At 40.1% G+C, this 14,164-nt stretch overlaps 1 protein-coding gene and 1 pseudogene across 1 annotated transcript; both read right to left on the bottom strand.

The window, feature by feature from the left end:
• Positions 1-3,279: 3,279 nt before the first annotated feature.
• Positions 3,280-3,940, bottom strand: LOC118838855 (annotated as a pseudogene).
• Positions 3,941-13,168: 9,228 nt separating this feature from the next.
• Positions 13,169-13,867, bottom strand: LOC118839412 (ubiquitin-conjugating enzyme E2 R1-like). Its single transcript, XM_036746876.1, has one exon. It carries the CDS (start codon positions 13,865-13,867, stop codon positions 13,169-13,171), a length of 699 nt encoding a protein of 232 aa, XP_036602771.1.
• Positions 13,868-14,164: the final 297 nt, after the last annotated feature.

The following is a 14,164-nucleotide window of genomic DNA, read 5'->3' as shown; positions in this document are numbered from 1 at the left end:
TATCATATATAAAAGATTTAATTCCTGAAGTATCTCATTCTTCTAGACTGAGTATAATTAGAGAAGAATAAACAAGCTTGTGAGACAAAGACATAAATCCATTAACCTGTGGGGTTAGTCATTAACCTCTTTGCTTTGTTTAAGATGGAATGGGATTCCAGCACACTAGTTATGTTAGCAAAGGGTAATAACTTATGAGCTATTTTGTCTTGTTTTTTCTCTTCTCATCTACACTTTCTCCTGCAGAGCCATCATGGCACAGTGGCAAGACATAGATCAGCATGGACTGGAAATTGCCCTTAATGCAGTTGAAGACCTTGGCCTTTTTAAAACTAAGGTCTTTCCTAGGTCTGAGTTTGTCTGAGGCAATGCCTGTCCAGTGATTAAGGTGACATAAGAAATGAGGTGGAAAATGACTTCTTTTACCCAGTCAAAAAAATAAAATTCTCTCTGGGAAAAGAAGACCCTCTTGGTTTCTGGCTAAAACAGAAACAATTGCTATTTATCCTCCCTCTGAGCTATCTTAGCCCAAACAGTGACCAAGTGGGGCTTGGGCTAGGACCTATTGTTAGCCAATTAGTGAGAGCCAGAGTAATTTTGGTTTGAGGCCTTGTCAAGCAGCTCCACTGGAATATTAACGGATTTCCAATGCTGTATTTAAAGAAATCAAGAGTGCAAATATGAGGCAAGATAGTTAATTGTCCCCATTTTTAATGGTAAAATAAATATGGAAAAGAAAACAAAAAAACAAAACCTGTTTAGTCTTTTTTTTTCAGTCTGACTCTTCATGACCTCATTTAGGGTTTTCCTGGCAAAGATATTGGCATGGTATGGCATTTCCTTCCCTGGATCATTTTGCATATGATGAAATCAGATAAATAGGGTGAAGTGACTTGACCAGGTTCATACAGCTAGTAAATGTCTGAGACCAGTTTTGAAATCAAGAATATGAATACTGCAAACCCCAGGATATCATCTGAGATTTCAGCTATCAAAAAATTATATTCCTTTTGGCAGAGTATCCATAGGTAAGGGTATGAATCTCTATATGAGTGTAACAACAATGCTAAATGCTGCTACAGTGTCTGTGTAAGGACAACAACACCAGCACACAGGAGGGCTGCTAGCACAGGATCTTTGATCTGCTTTTCTAGGGAAAGCAACTTTAAGGGGTTAACAAACTCACCTTAATTAAACATACAAATAAACTTCACTTAGTTTGGGTGGGGCAGAAGTCAACACCCTATACTTCAGAGCAAATACAAATAGAAATTTCAAGCAGAAATTATAAACAGATTCACAGACAGGTTTCTGTCAGACCATAACATGCATAGTTACCAGAGAGAGAGAAGCACCAACATCTGTGTTTTCAAAGAGAGTTGGGGGGAGCTCCTTAATAATGCCTACCCAGAGTCTCCTCTGGTCAAATCACACAACACTATTCCAATGAATAAGAGTCCCAAAACAAAACAAAACACCAATCTCAGAGGGTCTTGAGGCTTTCTTGTTTCTTAAGCAGGTCTTCAAAGAGTTTTGGTTCAATCAAAGACTCCCAATTGAAACAAAGGCAAGGCATCTCAAAGGCACTTGATTTCCTCAATGCTGAGAAGCACTCCAAAAAAAGAGACAACAAAAGATCCCACTTTACCTGCTCAATTCAAACAAAGGCAAGACTCATTAAAGACATTTGATTGCCTTAGCAAAGTGTTGACCCACTTTTAGTCCTTTTTAGCTCCTCACATGATTTCCCTCCTCGCTCCCCCCAACCCATTTTCAAGAAATCAAAAAGAGCACTCAGTTACCCATTTGTTTTCCACCCATCAGCACGGCTTTTCTCTTGTCAGGGGTGGTTCTTGTTTAGTATTTTTTTCACTCTGACTCTGCATTACCTCATTTAGGATTTTCTTGGCAAAGATACTGGCATGGTTTGAAATTTCCTTCTCTGGCTCATTTTCCAGGTGAGGAACTGATGTGACGGGGTGAAGTGACTTGCCTTGGGTCATATAGCTAGTAAATGTCTGATACCAGATTTGAACTCAGGAATGTGAGTCCTCCTGTCTCCAGTCTCAGTACTCTATTGACTATACCACCTAGCTGCCCTAAGGAGGGCCCTACACTGGGAAGAGGTAATACCTTGCACTGGGAGATTTAGTGCTTGAAAAATCTATTCTTCCTACATTGGGAGCCAATAGTTGGAATACTGGGATGGAAGTGGCCCTGGAGAGCATGGAAAATCACATACACAGGGAGATTTTGAGGCAAATGAGGGGAAAAATCAATAAGAAAAGATATAAATAAGTCATGGGCTTCATAATTAGTGATATGGTGAAGGAGGGGCCTAATCATGGGGCACTGTCCTCTCTGATAACTGCAATAAATAATGGGTATTATACTAGTGTACAATATCTAGCCACCACTGCCAAGTTATTTTGGGTGAACCCATAATTTGCAATTCCCGTTTCCCAGTTATGAATAGCATCCCTCTAGTAAGAGGTGGACAAAATACTTACAAATCCAAACATAAGGAAGCCTCTGTACATGACAACCAGATTCCAGGAAAGGGCTGCAGCATGTGCTTTGATCCATTATAGAAATGTGATTGTAAACTCCTCTCTGAGACGATGCTAGGCCATCTCCCTTTGGAAATGTGCACCTATCAGGATTGCCTTGCCTTTCTGGTCAACAGATGCCTATGAAAGGGACAGGAAATTTGAAATCATAACTAGACTGCATTCCACATCCTTTTGTCTTGGGAGCTATAATAAACTCCTGAGATTAGCCACACCTGAAGGCCAACCCACTTTCCCAGCTGCATCTAATCTTACAGCTTCCCAACTGCCCTGTCCTCCTCCCCCTTTCAAGGCTCAATAAGAAGGGTCTTTTCCATCCTTGCTGTGGTTGCTGACCCAACTGAAGGGAAAGAGATAGTAATAGCCCAGACCTGGCCAGGCCATCAGGACCTCTCTTGATAAATAGGTCACTGACCATGACTTAAACTAAATTTCCTGGAACTATATTTTTTGGGAAGTAAAAGAGGTAGCCCCACGACTACCCTTTGTGTTCTCTGGAGAATGGGATAAAGGGAAGGGAATAAACACTTATTTAGCATCTACTGCATTCCAGGCACTGTGCTGAGCACTTTAAAAGTATGACCTCATTTCATTTTCATAACTCTGCTAAAAATAGGGAATTTGATATTTAATCCTGGAAGTAATAAGGCAGGCGAAGTTCACGAGTTTTCTCCAAGTGTTTCAAAACTCTCTGCAGACCAAGTTGATCTCATGCTTTGTACTTTTCTTTGCCAGTATCACTAATGACACAGACATGGTTTAAGTCTCTGAAGTATTCATTGTAGTCCAGGGCATAGCCAACGACAAATTTGTCTGGAATTTCAAATCCAACAAAGTCAGGTCTGTATCCCACACTTAGTGGGGTCCTTTTCACCAGCAAGCTGGCTACTTTCACCTTCTTTGGCTTATGTTGCTTGATCAGGGAAAGCAAAGTCTGCATTGTTTTCCCTGTGTCAACTTTATCTTCAACAATCAGGACATTCTTTCCAGTTAAAGTTGAGAGATCATCTCCCCCAATGAATTTTATGTCCCCTGTTGACTGGTCATTACAGTAGCTCTTCAGCCTGATAAAATCTACAGTCATAGGAATTGATTGATCACTATTCCTGTTCAGTGCCTTGATTGAATCCAGCAAATCAGTAAAGAATTTATAGCCACCTTTGAGGACACATAGGGCAACCATGTGGTGGCCTCCCAATCTCCTTCATCACATCTCATGCTAAACGTTCTATCCTGTCCAGGATTAGTCCATGAGGAATGAATATTTATTTTTCCAGATCTTGAGCATAATGTTTATGGATGCAAAATAAATTCAAGTCATAGCCTGGTTCATCATCTTCAATCACAATGCTAGGGCTGATGTTCTCCATGATGGTGTGGGAAGATTCCTGGCCCATTTGGACTTTATCAAGAAGAGAGGAGTGTGAGAAGGAGAAGGAAGTGAAAGAGAAGGAGAACTGAAGAACAAGAAAGGAAAGGAAGAGAGGAAAGAAGATAATTACTGGGTAGTTGATCCTTGGTTGTAGTCCCAGCTCCTTTGCCCTTCGGAATATCATATTCCAATTTCTCCTGTCTTTTAATGTGGAAGCTGAGAGATCCTGCGTGATCCTGACTGTAGTTCCACGATATTTCAATTGCTTCTTTTTGGCTGCTTGCATTATTTTCTCCTTGAGTTTATAGCTCTGAAATTTGGCTATAATATTTCTTGGTGTTTTCAGTTTGGGATCTCTTTCAGGGGGTGATCGGTGAATTCTTTCAATGACTATTTTGCCCTCTGGTTCTAGGACCTCTGGGCAGTTGTCTTTGATAATTTCTTTGAAGATGCTGTCAAGGCTCCTTTTTTCATCGTGGATTTCCGGTAGACCAATAACTCTCAAATTGTCTCTCCTGGATTTATTTTCCAGGTCAGTTGTTTTGCCAATCAGATATTTCACATTTTTTTCTATTTTTTCATTCTTTACGTTTTGTTTTATTACTTCTTGATGCCTCATAGATTCATTACCTTCCACTTGCTCAAGTCTAATTTTAAATGAGTTAGTGTTTACATTTTGCTTTTGAGCCTCCATTTTCAATTGGTTGATTTCACCTCTCAGGGTGTCATTTTCTCTCTTTAGATTCTGTATCTCCGTAGCCATTTCGTCAATCTTATTCTTTAGGGACTTTTCCATTTTTTCCATGTTTTCTTTTACCTCCCTAATTTGGTTTTTAAAATCCTCCTTTAGCTCTTCCAGCAGTGCTTTTTTGGGCTGGAGACCAGTTCATATTAGCTTTTGAGGTATCTGATGTATCTACCGTGTCAATGCCGTCCTCCTCCATATCGATATTTTGATCCTGCCTGTCTCCATAAAAAGAATCTATTGTCCTCGGTTTTTTTGTATTCTTCTTCATGTTTGTTGTTTTCCCTTTTCCTGGCGTTACAACGAATTTCTATCTTTGGGCTCTCTGTCCCAGCTTTCTTATCCTGGGGGTTGTGAGTCTAGAATTATAACCTTTAGTTTCCTGAGGTGTGGGGGAGGGGTCTGGCTCCCTGGCGTCTCACTCCCTGTTGGTGCTCTCCAGCACTTGCTTTTCAGCAATGGTCTCAGCTGTTTGTTGTTTGAGCTGATGTCTTGCACTTCCCCTGGGGGAGCAAGGTTACGTCTGGGCTCCTGGCGTTGACCCCTGCTTCTAGTATTTGTCCTGTGAGGCCCCGCTACTCTCTCCTCTGTTTCAGTTCTCTTTTTTTTTTTTTCCCAAGGAATTCTCTGGGTGAGGGGGGGAGGGATTAGAGCCGTTCACCTGGCCATTGATTCTTGGAAGTTCAAGAAGCCGAGTCCTGGGTTTTGCAAGCGTCAGGACTGGGTGTTTTCACGGCTGGTGGTGTTGCGCTGCCTCTCGTTGCTCCCACAGACTGCCGTCCTGTATTGGGAGGGCTGGGAATCTCCGCCCGCTTCGGGCGCCCAGCTTTCTCCCAGCCCGTCTCCCACGTGGATTTCTCAGCCAGCCGCTTCCACCTTGGTCTGGAGCAGCTCCGCAGCCGAGCACTCTCCGAGCCTGCAGGTTCGTTCCTCCGGCCTTTCAGACTCTCCCGGCTCGGAAATTTGCCCCACGCCGACTGCTCGCGGTTTCTGACTCTCTCAAATCTGCTCAAATTCACTTTTTTATAGGAATCTGACAGACCTTGTGAGAGAGCTCCGGTAAGACACTGCCTTCATGCGGCCATCTTGGCTCCGCCCCCCGGAAAGAAGATAATTAGAAGAAAGAGGGAGACGAGGCAATGCCCAGGGAGCAAGGGAGGTATCAAGACGTTCTGCTGCCAGCACTGCCTCTAAGGTGAATCTTGATGATTTCTATTTCACCACTGGTACCTACAGAGAGACTGGTTAGTATTAAAGCTACTGGGTTAAAATAGCAATATAGGTCTGGGCCGTGGCTTTTGGCTTTTTTGGCCTGCACTGTCAGAGAGTGTTAGCTAATGATTTCCACTTTTTCTGCTAGTCAGTCTTTTCTCCTCTTCCACCCTTTGATACCTCACCACTGAGAGGAGGATCACTTCATTGTGTAGGTTTTCTGTGGGTTCCCTCAAACATATCTTTTAGATTGAGAAAGTGAAGGTCACCACATTTCTCTTTCTAGGAGATGGAATATGAAAGGGGAGACATCAAGGATGATGAGAGGGTAGAGACAAGTGGTCTCAAAATTTGAGCAAAATGATGTGGAAAATATCATGGGAAAGGAACAAAGTATAATTATCATTACTTCTTTAAATCTTTCAAGGACAGCTAGGTGGAGCTGTGCAGAGAGAACTGGGCCTGAAGTCAGGAAGACTCATCTTCTGAGATCAAATCTGGCCTCAGACACTTACTAGCTGTGTGACCCTGGAGAAGTCACTTAACCCTATATGCCTCAGTTCCTCTTCTGGAAAATGAGCTGGAGAAGGAAATTGGCAAATCATTCTAGTATCTTTGCCAAGAAATCCCCAAATGAGATCCCAGTGACTTAGACACCACTAAAAATGACTGAAGAACAAAATTTGTTAGACATAAGGCAAGTCTTTCATTTTAGTGTCCTTCTTTGTTGCTAAACAGCTACTTTTGGAACTATCAACAAGAATGATCCTGTAGGAAATTTCTCTTCATCGTGCAAACAGAAAAATCCTTTTGAGAACTGAGAATACCCTGCCCTGTAGAATGCTTGCCTACCTCTGAATTCACTTGGGCAAACAGATACAGGCAGTGTATTGAGCTTTGGAAAAAGCTCTGAAACAGAGGAACTGGGTTTGAATCTTGCTCTGCCATTTACTTGTGATCTTCATCAAGTCATGGAAACTTTCAGTGTCCTCATCAGTAAAATGAGGGAGGTTGGACTAGATGGCCTTTAAAGATTTTCTGAGCTGCAGGACTCCCAAGTCTTTGATCTTATTATGATCCTTGAGTTAGTATTACAGCAGACTTCCCAGTTTCTCCTGCTTCTTTCATGGGTCAAGTATGTGCTCAAGGATCTTTTCAATAGGAAGAAGGAGATTTACTTTAAGCATTTCAGAACATAATTCTGGGAATGGGTGTGTAGGTTTCACCAGGTTGCCAAAGGGATCCATGATATAAAAGAGTTATATTATCACACTAAATCTCATCAGCTTTCTGTGGGTTCAATGATCATCTTTGTACAGATTATTCTCAGAACTATATACTAAGCCTAACCCAGGGATGGGGAACGTGCCAGCTTAAGGCCATATGTGGCCTTGCAGGTCCTTAAGTGAGTCCTTTTCTCTGAATCCAAATTTTGCAGAACAAATCTTGGATTTTTTCAAAAGGCCTCACTTAAGGACCTAGAAGGCCCCATATGTCCTTAAGGCCACAGCTTCCCCACCTCTGGAACCTTTCTCCTGAGCTTTAGCCACTTCCTTTTGGACATCTCACACTGGATGGCCCCTCTCAAACCCAACAAGTCTGAAACAAATGTGTTATTATTCCTTTCAAACCCTTTGCTCTTTAAAAATGCCTACTGTTGTCAAGGCCATCACTATTCTCATAACCAGCCAGGCTCATAGCCTCAGTGTTATACTCATCTCCCCATTTGTACTCACCCCAGATATCCAAACTGTTGCCAAGACCATTACTTCCCAGATAAAATATTAAATCCCTTGTCCCTTTATTCATGTGGACAGTGTTTCATAATTATGTTCATATAGGCCCTGGGTTTGTCTTGGAAGATAAACTCCCAAATATTTTATAGTATCTACAGTAACTTTGAATGGAATTTCTCTTTCTATCTCTTGCTATTGGGCTTTGTTAGTAATGTATAGGAATGCTGAGGATTTATGTGGGTTTATTTTATATCCTGCAACTTTGCTAAAGTTGTTTATTATTTCAAGTAGTTTTTTACTTGATTCACTATGATTCTCTAAATAAATCATCATATCATCTGCAAAAAGTGATAATTTAGTTTCTTCTTTTCCTATTCTAATTCCTTCAATTTCTTTTTCTTCTCTTATTGCTACAGCAAACGTTTCTAATACCAAATTGAATAGTATGGGTGATAATGGACATCCTTGTTTCACCCCTGATCTTATTGGTAATGAATCTAGCTTATCCCCATTACAAATAATGCTTATTGATAGTTTTAGGTAGGTGCTATTTATAATTTTAAGGAAGGCTCCATTTATTCCTATGCTTTCTAGTGTTTCTAATAGGAATGGGTGTTGTATTTTGTCAAAGGCTTTTTCTGCATCTATTGAGATGATCATATGGTTTCTGCTAGTTTTGTTGTTGATATGGTCAATTATGATAATAGTTTTCCTAATATTGAACCAGCCTTGCATTCCTGGAATAAGTCCTACCTGGTCATATTGTATTATTCTGGTGATAGGTTGTTGCAATCTTTTTCCTAATATTTTATTTAAAATTTTTGCATCAATATTCATTAGGGAAATTGGTCTATAATTTTCTTTCTCTCTTTTGACTCTACCTGGCTTGGGTATTAGTACTATATTTGTGTCATAAAACGAATTTGGTAGGACTCCTTCTTCACCTATTTTCCTAAATAGTCTACAAAGTATAGGAATTAGTTGTTCTTTAAATGTTTGATAGAATTCACATGTAAAACCATCTGGCCCTGGAGATTTTTTCCTAGGGAGTTCATTGATGGCATGCTCAATTTCTTTTTCTGAGATGAGGTTATTTAGAAATTTTACTTCCTTTTCTGTTTATCTGGGCAATTTATGTTTTTGTAGATATTCATCCATATCTCTAAGGTTGTCAAATTTATGGGCATGCAATTGGGCAAAATAATTCCTAATTATTGCTTTGATATCCTCTTCTTAAGAGGTGAACTCACTCTTTTCATTTTAGATCCTGGTAATTTGATTTTCTTCTTTTTTTAATCAAATTGACGAAAGGTTTATCAATTTTATTTGTTTTTTCATAAAACCAACTCTTTGTTTTATTTATTAATTCAATAATTTTCTTCATTTCAATTTTATTAATCTCTCCTTTGACTTTCAGAATTTCTAATTTGGAATTTAATTGGGGGTTTTCACTTTGCTCTTTTTCTAGCTTTTTCAGCTATATGCCCAGATCATTGATCTCCTTTTTCCCTATTTTATTCATGTAGGCATTTAGGGATATAAAACTTCCCCTAAGAACTGCTTTTGCTGCATCCCATAAGTTTTGGTATGTTGTCTCATTATTGTCTTTCTCTTGAATGAAGTCATCGTTTCTCTGATTTGTTCTTTGGCCCACTCATTCTGTAGAATTTATTTAGTTTCCAATCAATTTTTAGCTTATGTTTCCATGGTTCATTGTTACAAATAATTTTTATTGCATCATGATCTGAAAAGTATGCTTTGACTACTTCAGCCTTTCTGTACTGGATGGTGAGGTTTTTATGCCCTAGTACATGGTCAGTTTTTGAGTATGTGCCAAGTACCACTGAGCAGAAAGTATATTCCTTTGTATCCCCATTTAGTTTTCTCCAGAGGTCTATCATGTCTGCCTTTTCTAAAAGTCTGTTCACTTCCTTAACTTCTTTCTTATTTATTTTGAGGTTAGATTTATCAAGTTCAGAAAGGGGTAGGTTGAGGTCTCCCAGTATTATAGTTTTGCTGTCTATTTCTTCCTGTAACTCCCTTAACCTCTCCTCTAAGAATTTGCATGGCATACCACTTGGTGCATAAAGTTAAACAAGGATATTGTTTCATTGTTTATGGTGCCTTTCAGCAGGATGTAGTGTCCTTCCTTATCTCTTTTAATTAAATCTATCTTTACTTTTGCTTTGTCTTAGATTAGGATTCTACAGCTGCTTTTTTTTACTTTAGCTGAGGCACAATATATTTTACTCCAGCCTTTTACCTTTACCCTGTGTGTATCCCTGTTTCAAATGTGTTTCTTATGAACAGCATATTGTAAGATTATGGTTTTTAATCCATTCTGCTCTCTGCTTCCATTTTATGGGAGAGTTCATCCCATTCACATTCACAGTTATGATTTCTCTCTGTGTCTTTTTCTCCATCCTATTTCTCCCTGTTTATGCTTTTATTTCTCCCTTTCCCCTTCCACTCCTCAACAAAGTTTTGCTTTTGACTGCCACCTTCCTCAGTTTACCCTCCCTTTTTATTCCCCTCCTTGTCTTACCGTTTCCCACTTGCTACTTCTCCTCCCTTCTGACCACCTCCCTCCCTTTTTCCCCCTTTCCCCTCCTACTTTCTGTAGGACAAGTTAGATTTCTATACTTATCAAGGTATGCTATTCCCTTCTTGGACCAGATCAGATAACAGTAAAGCTCAAATACTGCTCTTCTCCCTCCTTTCTTTCTCTCTACTAAAAGGTGTTTTTGTGCCTTTTCATTTGGTGTAATTTACCCTTTGCTACTACCTCCTTACCTCTTCTCTCATAGCCCTCCCTTTAAATCTCTTAATTACGTTTTTTATTCTTATATCAGTTATTTTATACAGACATTCACAGTCTATGTGTATCCCTTTCAGTTGTCATGATAGCTGTACTTCTCTCAAGATTGACATATATATATATATATATATATATATATATATACACATATAAAACATACACAAGATGCTGTAATTCTATATAAAGATGCAAATAATTTGCCCTTATTGATTAATAAGGTTTATGGGGTTTTTTCCCCCTTTTTACCTTTTTATTTCTCTCTTGAGTTCTGTATTTGGAAATCAAATTTTCCATTAAGTTCTGGCCTTTTCATCAGGAAGGTCTGGAATTCCCTTATTTCGTTGATTGTCTATCTCCTTCCCTGAACAACTATGCTTAATTTTGCTGGGTAGTTGATCCTTGGTTGTAGTCCAAGCTCCTTTGCCTTTCAGAATATTATATTCCAATTTCTCCTGCCGTTTAATATAGAAGCTGACTAGAGCGTTTGGCGAGCCTGGGGTGGCCACGAGGCCTAGTTCCCCCGACATTTTTATAGCCCTTTGGGCATAGTTCCAAATTGCTCTCCAAAATGGCCAGATCAGTTCACAACTCCACCAGCAATGTAACAATGTTCCAATTTTCCCACATCCTCTCCCAGCATTTATCGTATTCCTGTTTTGTTATTTTAGCCAATCTGGTATCTAAGAGTTGTTTTGATTTGCATTTCTCTAATCAGTAGTGATTTCGAGCATTTTTTCATATGTCTATAGATATCTTTAATTTCTTCCTCTGAAAACTGTCTGTTCATATCCTTTGACCACTTCTCAATTGGAGAATGACTTGTATTCCTATATATTTGGTTCAGTTCCCTGTGTATTTTGGAAATGAGGCCTTTATCAGTGACACTAGTTGTAAAGATTTTCTTCCGATTTTCTGCCTCCCTCCTAATCTTTGTTGAATTGGCTTTTTTTTGTACAAAAACATTTCAATTTAACATAATCAAAATTATCCATTTTGCATTTTGTAATGCTCTCTATCTCTTGTTGGGTCATGAATTTACTTTTCCATAAATCTGATAGGTAAACTATTCCTTGCTCTCCCAAACTGCTTATAGTTTCAGCCTTTATTCCTAAATCATGAACCCATTTTGACTTTATTTTGGTATATGGTGTAAGATATTGGTCTATGCCTAGTTTCTGCCCTACCATTTTCCAGTTTTCCCCGCAGTTTTTGTGAAATAGTGAATTCTTAGCCCAGAAGCTGGCCTCTTTGGGTTTATCAAAGAGTAGATTACTATAGTCACTGACTTCTACATCTTGTGTACTTATCCTATTCCGCTGATCCATAACTCTGTTTCTTAGCCAGTACCAGGTAGTTTTGATGACTGTTGCTCTATAGCACAGTTTAATATCTGGTATGGCTAGGCCACCTTCTCTAGCATTTCTTTTCATTAATACCCTAGATATTCTAGACCTCTTGTTCTTCCAGATGAATTTTGTTATTATTTTCTCCAGCTCTGTAAAATAATTTTTTTGGTAGTTCAATTGGTAGGGCACTGAATAGATTAATTTAGGTAAAATTGTCATTTTTATTATATTAATTCGGCCTAACCATGAGCAACTGATATTATTCCATTTATTTAGATCTGACTTTATTCTTCAATTGTCCCATCATCGAAGTCTTTGGAAGAACTTACCCAGTTAAAGAGTATTTTTTGGAAGACTGTATTCAGATGACCCAGTTCATTCCTCCACCAAAAGACAAGAAGTAAAAGGACAAAGATGATGATGGTGGTGGTGAAGATGATGCAAACTATAACCTAATCTGCAGTGATGAATATGGTCCAGAAACAAAGCGTTGCATGGCTCAAATGAATGAGAAGGAAACTCCATTTGAACTTATTGAGGCACTTCTGAAGTACCTCGAGACACTTAATGTTCCTGGAACAGTGCTAGTTTTCCTTCCTGGCTGGAACTTGATATATATGCTCGAATTTTTTGGTCTGTTTTAAAAATATGGTCAACATACCATTTATTTGTTATTAGTACAACAGTAATTTTGTGCTGAGAATTACAAACCATAGATTGTAGGTGTTTCACTTCACAAAGAGAGTCTAATAACAGTTGAAAAAATTAATACATTTCTTAAAAAAACAGCAATTTGTTATTAAACTGAAACTACTACAAAAAGAACAAATGATGATGATAAAATGCACTAAAAATTTTTAAAATTTTAGCTAAGAGTAGTATGAATTTCAGTTTACTAAAGTTTACATACTTTATGTCATATATTATATGAAGCTACCATATACAAGAAATCAATAAATAAATCACCTTGAAACCTAAACTGCGTATTCTGGGAATACAAGCTACAGAATAAAAAAATTTTGGCGCATAGTAGTTAGCTGAGGAAAAACTTCACCTCTTGGCTTGTAAAAATACATTTTCCAGAATTCACTCTAAATGATTAACAAAACCTTTAACTATTACATGTAGCAGGTACTTTGTTTTCTCCTATTTCTTCTACCCCTGCTTGGGTCATAAGGTCAGCAATGTTTTTCTCCCGATCATCAATGCTACTGCTCATATCAATTCGGCCAATTATCTGGTCTGACATGGTCTGAAACTCATCCTGCATCTGCTGGAGAAGCATCTGAACAGTTTGGGTGTCTTTCTCCGCCATAGCGCCGACTCCTGACTGCACTCAGCTTCCCAATTCGTCTCTAAGGCTGATGGGTCAGGACTCCTCCGCACCGGCATCATCACTGTAGCTGCTGTCGACCTCCTCCTCCATATCATCATCCTCGTAGAAGTCATCGTAGAAGAGGTCCGAGCCCTCGTCCGGCGCAGGCGCCTTGGTCTTCACACAATACTCAGCCAGGGTTGTGGGCACCTTGACCCCATCCCGTTCCGCATCGACCTTGGTCCCCAGGACCTGCTTCCGAATGATGTCTGTATATTCACTGTCCTTCCCTTTGCTGTCTTTCCATTTGCTGTACATCACGGAAGCATCCACGTTAGCTGGTGAGAGGGTATTGGGCTCATTTAGGAGGGAGATCACACTCAGGAGGATGGTCCTGACATTCTGGGTGGGGTTCCATCGCTCAGAGGGAGGCACTTCACTTTTGGGAACATCTGGAGGGTCGAGGATTGAGATACAAACGTGCCCACTCTCATAGATGTTCGGGTGCCACATTTCGGTGAGGAACCGGAAAACTGGAGGGGAGTAGGGGTAATCAATAGGAAACGAGAGGTGGGCCTTGAAGTAGCCACCCTCATAGTAGGTGTTGGGGGGCCCGAAGATGGCCACCACCCAGTGGTACAGGTCGTCCTCGTTCAACAGGGTCACCCGGAAGCCCTCCACAGGCTCCTCCTGCAACGCCTTGAGCTCCAGGAGCAGTGTCTTCTGCGACCTAGGCACCAGCGACTGGGCCATGGCACAGGAGGTGGAGGCAGTGGCAGCGGCAGGGGCAACTGGCAGCAGCAGCAATGGCAGCAGCTGGGCTGGGGAGGCGGCAGCGGTGGGGGCCGGTGCTGAGGTAGTGGGGCCGGGCTGGGCCAGTGTCAGGGCTGAACAAGCTGTGGTATATGAAGGTAGTGGAATAGTATTGTGCTATAAGAAATGGGGATGATACAGATTTCTTAACAACCTGGAAAAGCCTACATGACATAATGCTGAGTGAGCGAGCTAAGCCAGGAGAACATTATACACAATCACAGATATATGGATTCT

This window comes from Trichosurus vulpecula, chromosome 2 (assembly GCF_011100635.1).
Source record: "Trichosurus vulpecula isolate mTriVul1 chromosome 2, mTriVul1.pri, whole genome shotgun sequence".
Classification (NCBI taxonomy): Eukaryota; Metazoa; Chordata; class Mammalia; order Diprotodontia; family Phalangeridae; genus Trichosurus; species Trichosurus vulpecula.
Note: the sequence above shows the minus strand (reverse complement) of the source record. Positions and strands in the feature narration are given on the sequence as shown.

Bases quoted from the DNA above. Each gene is read 5' to 3' on its own strand.
- LOC118839412 (XM_036746876.1), bottom strand. From the start codon at position 13,867: ATGGCCCAGTCGCTGGTGCCTAGGTCGCAGAAGACACTGCTCCTGGAG.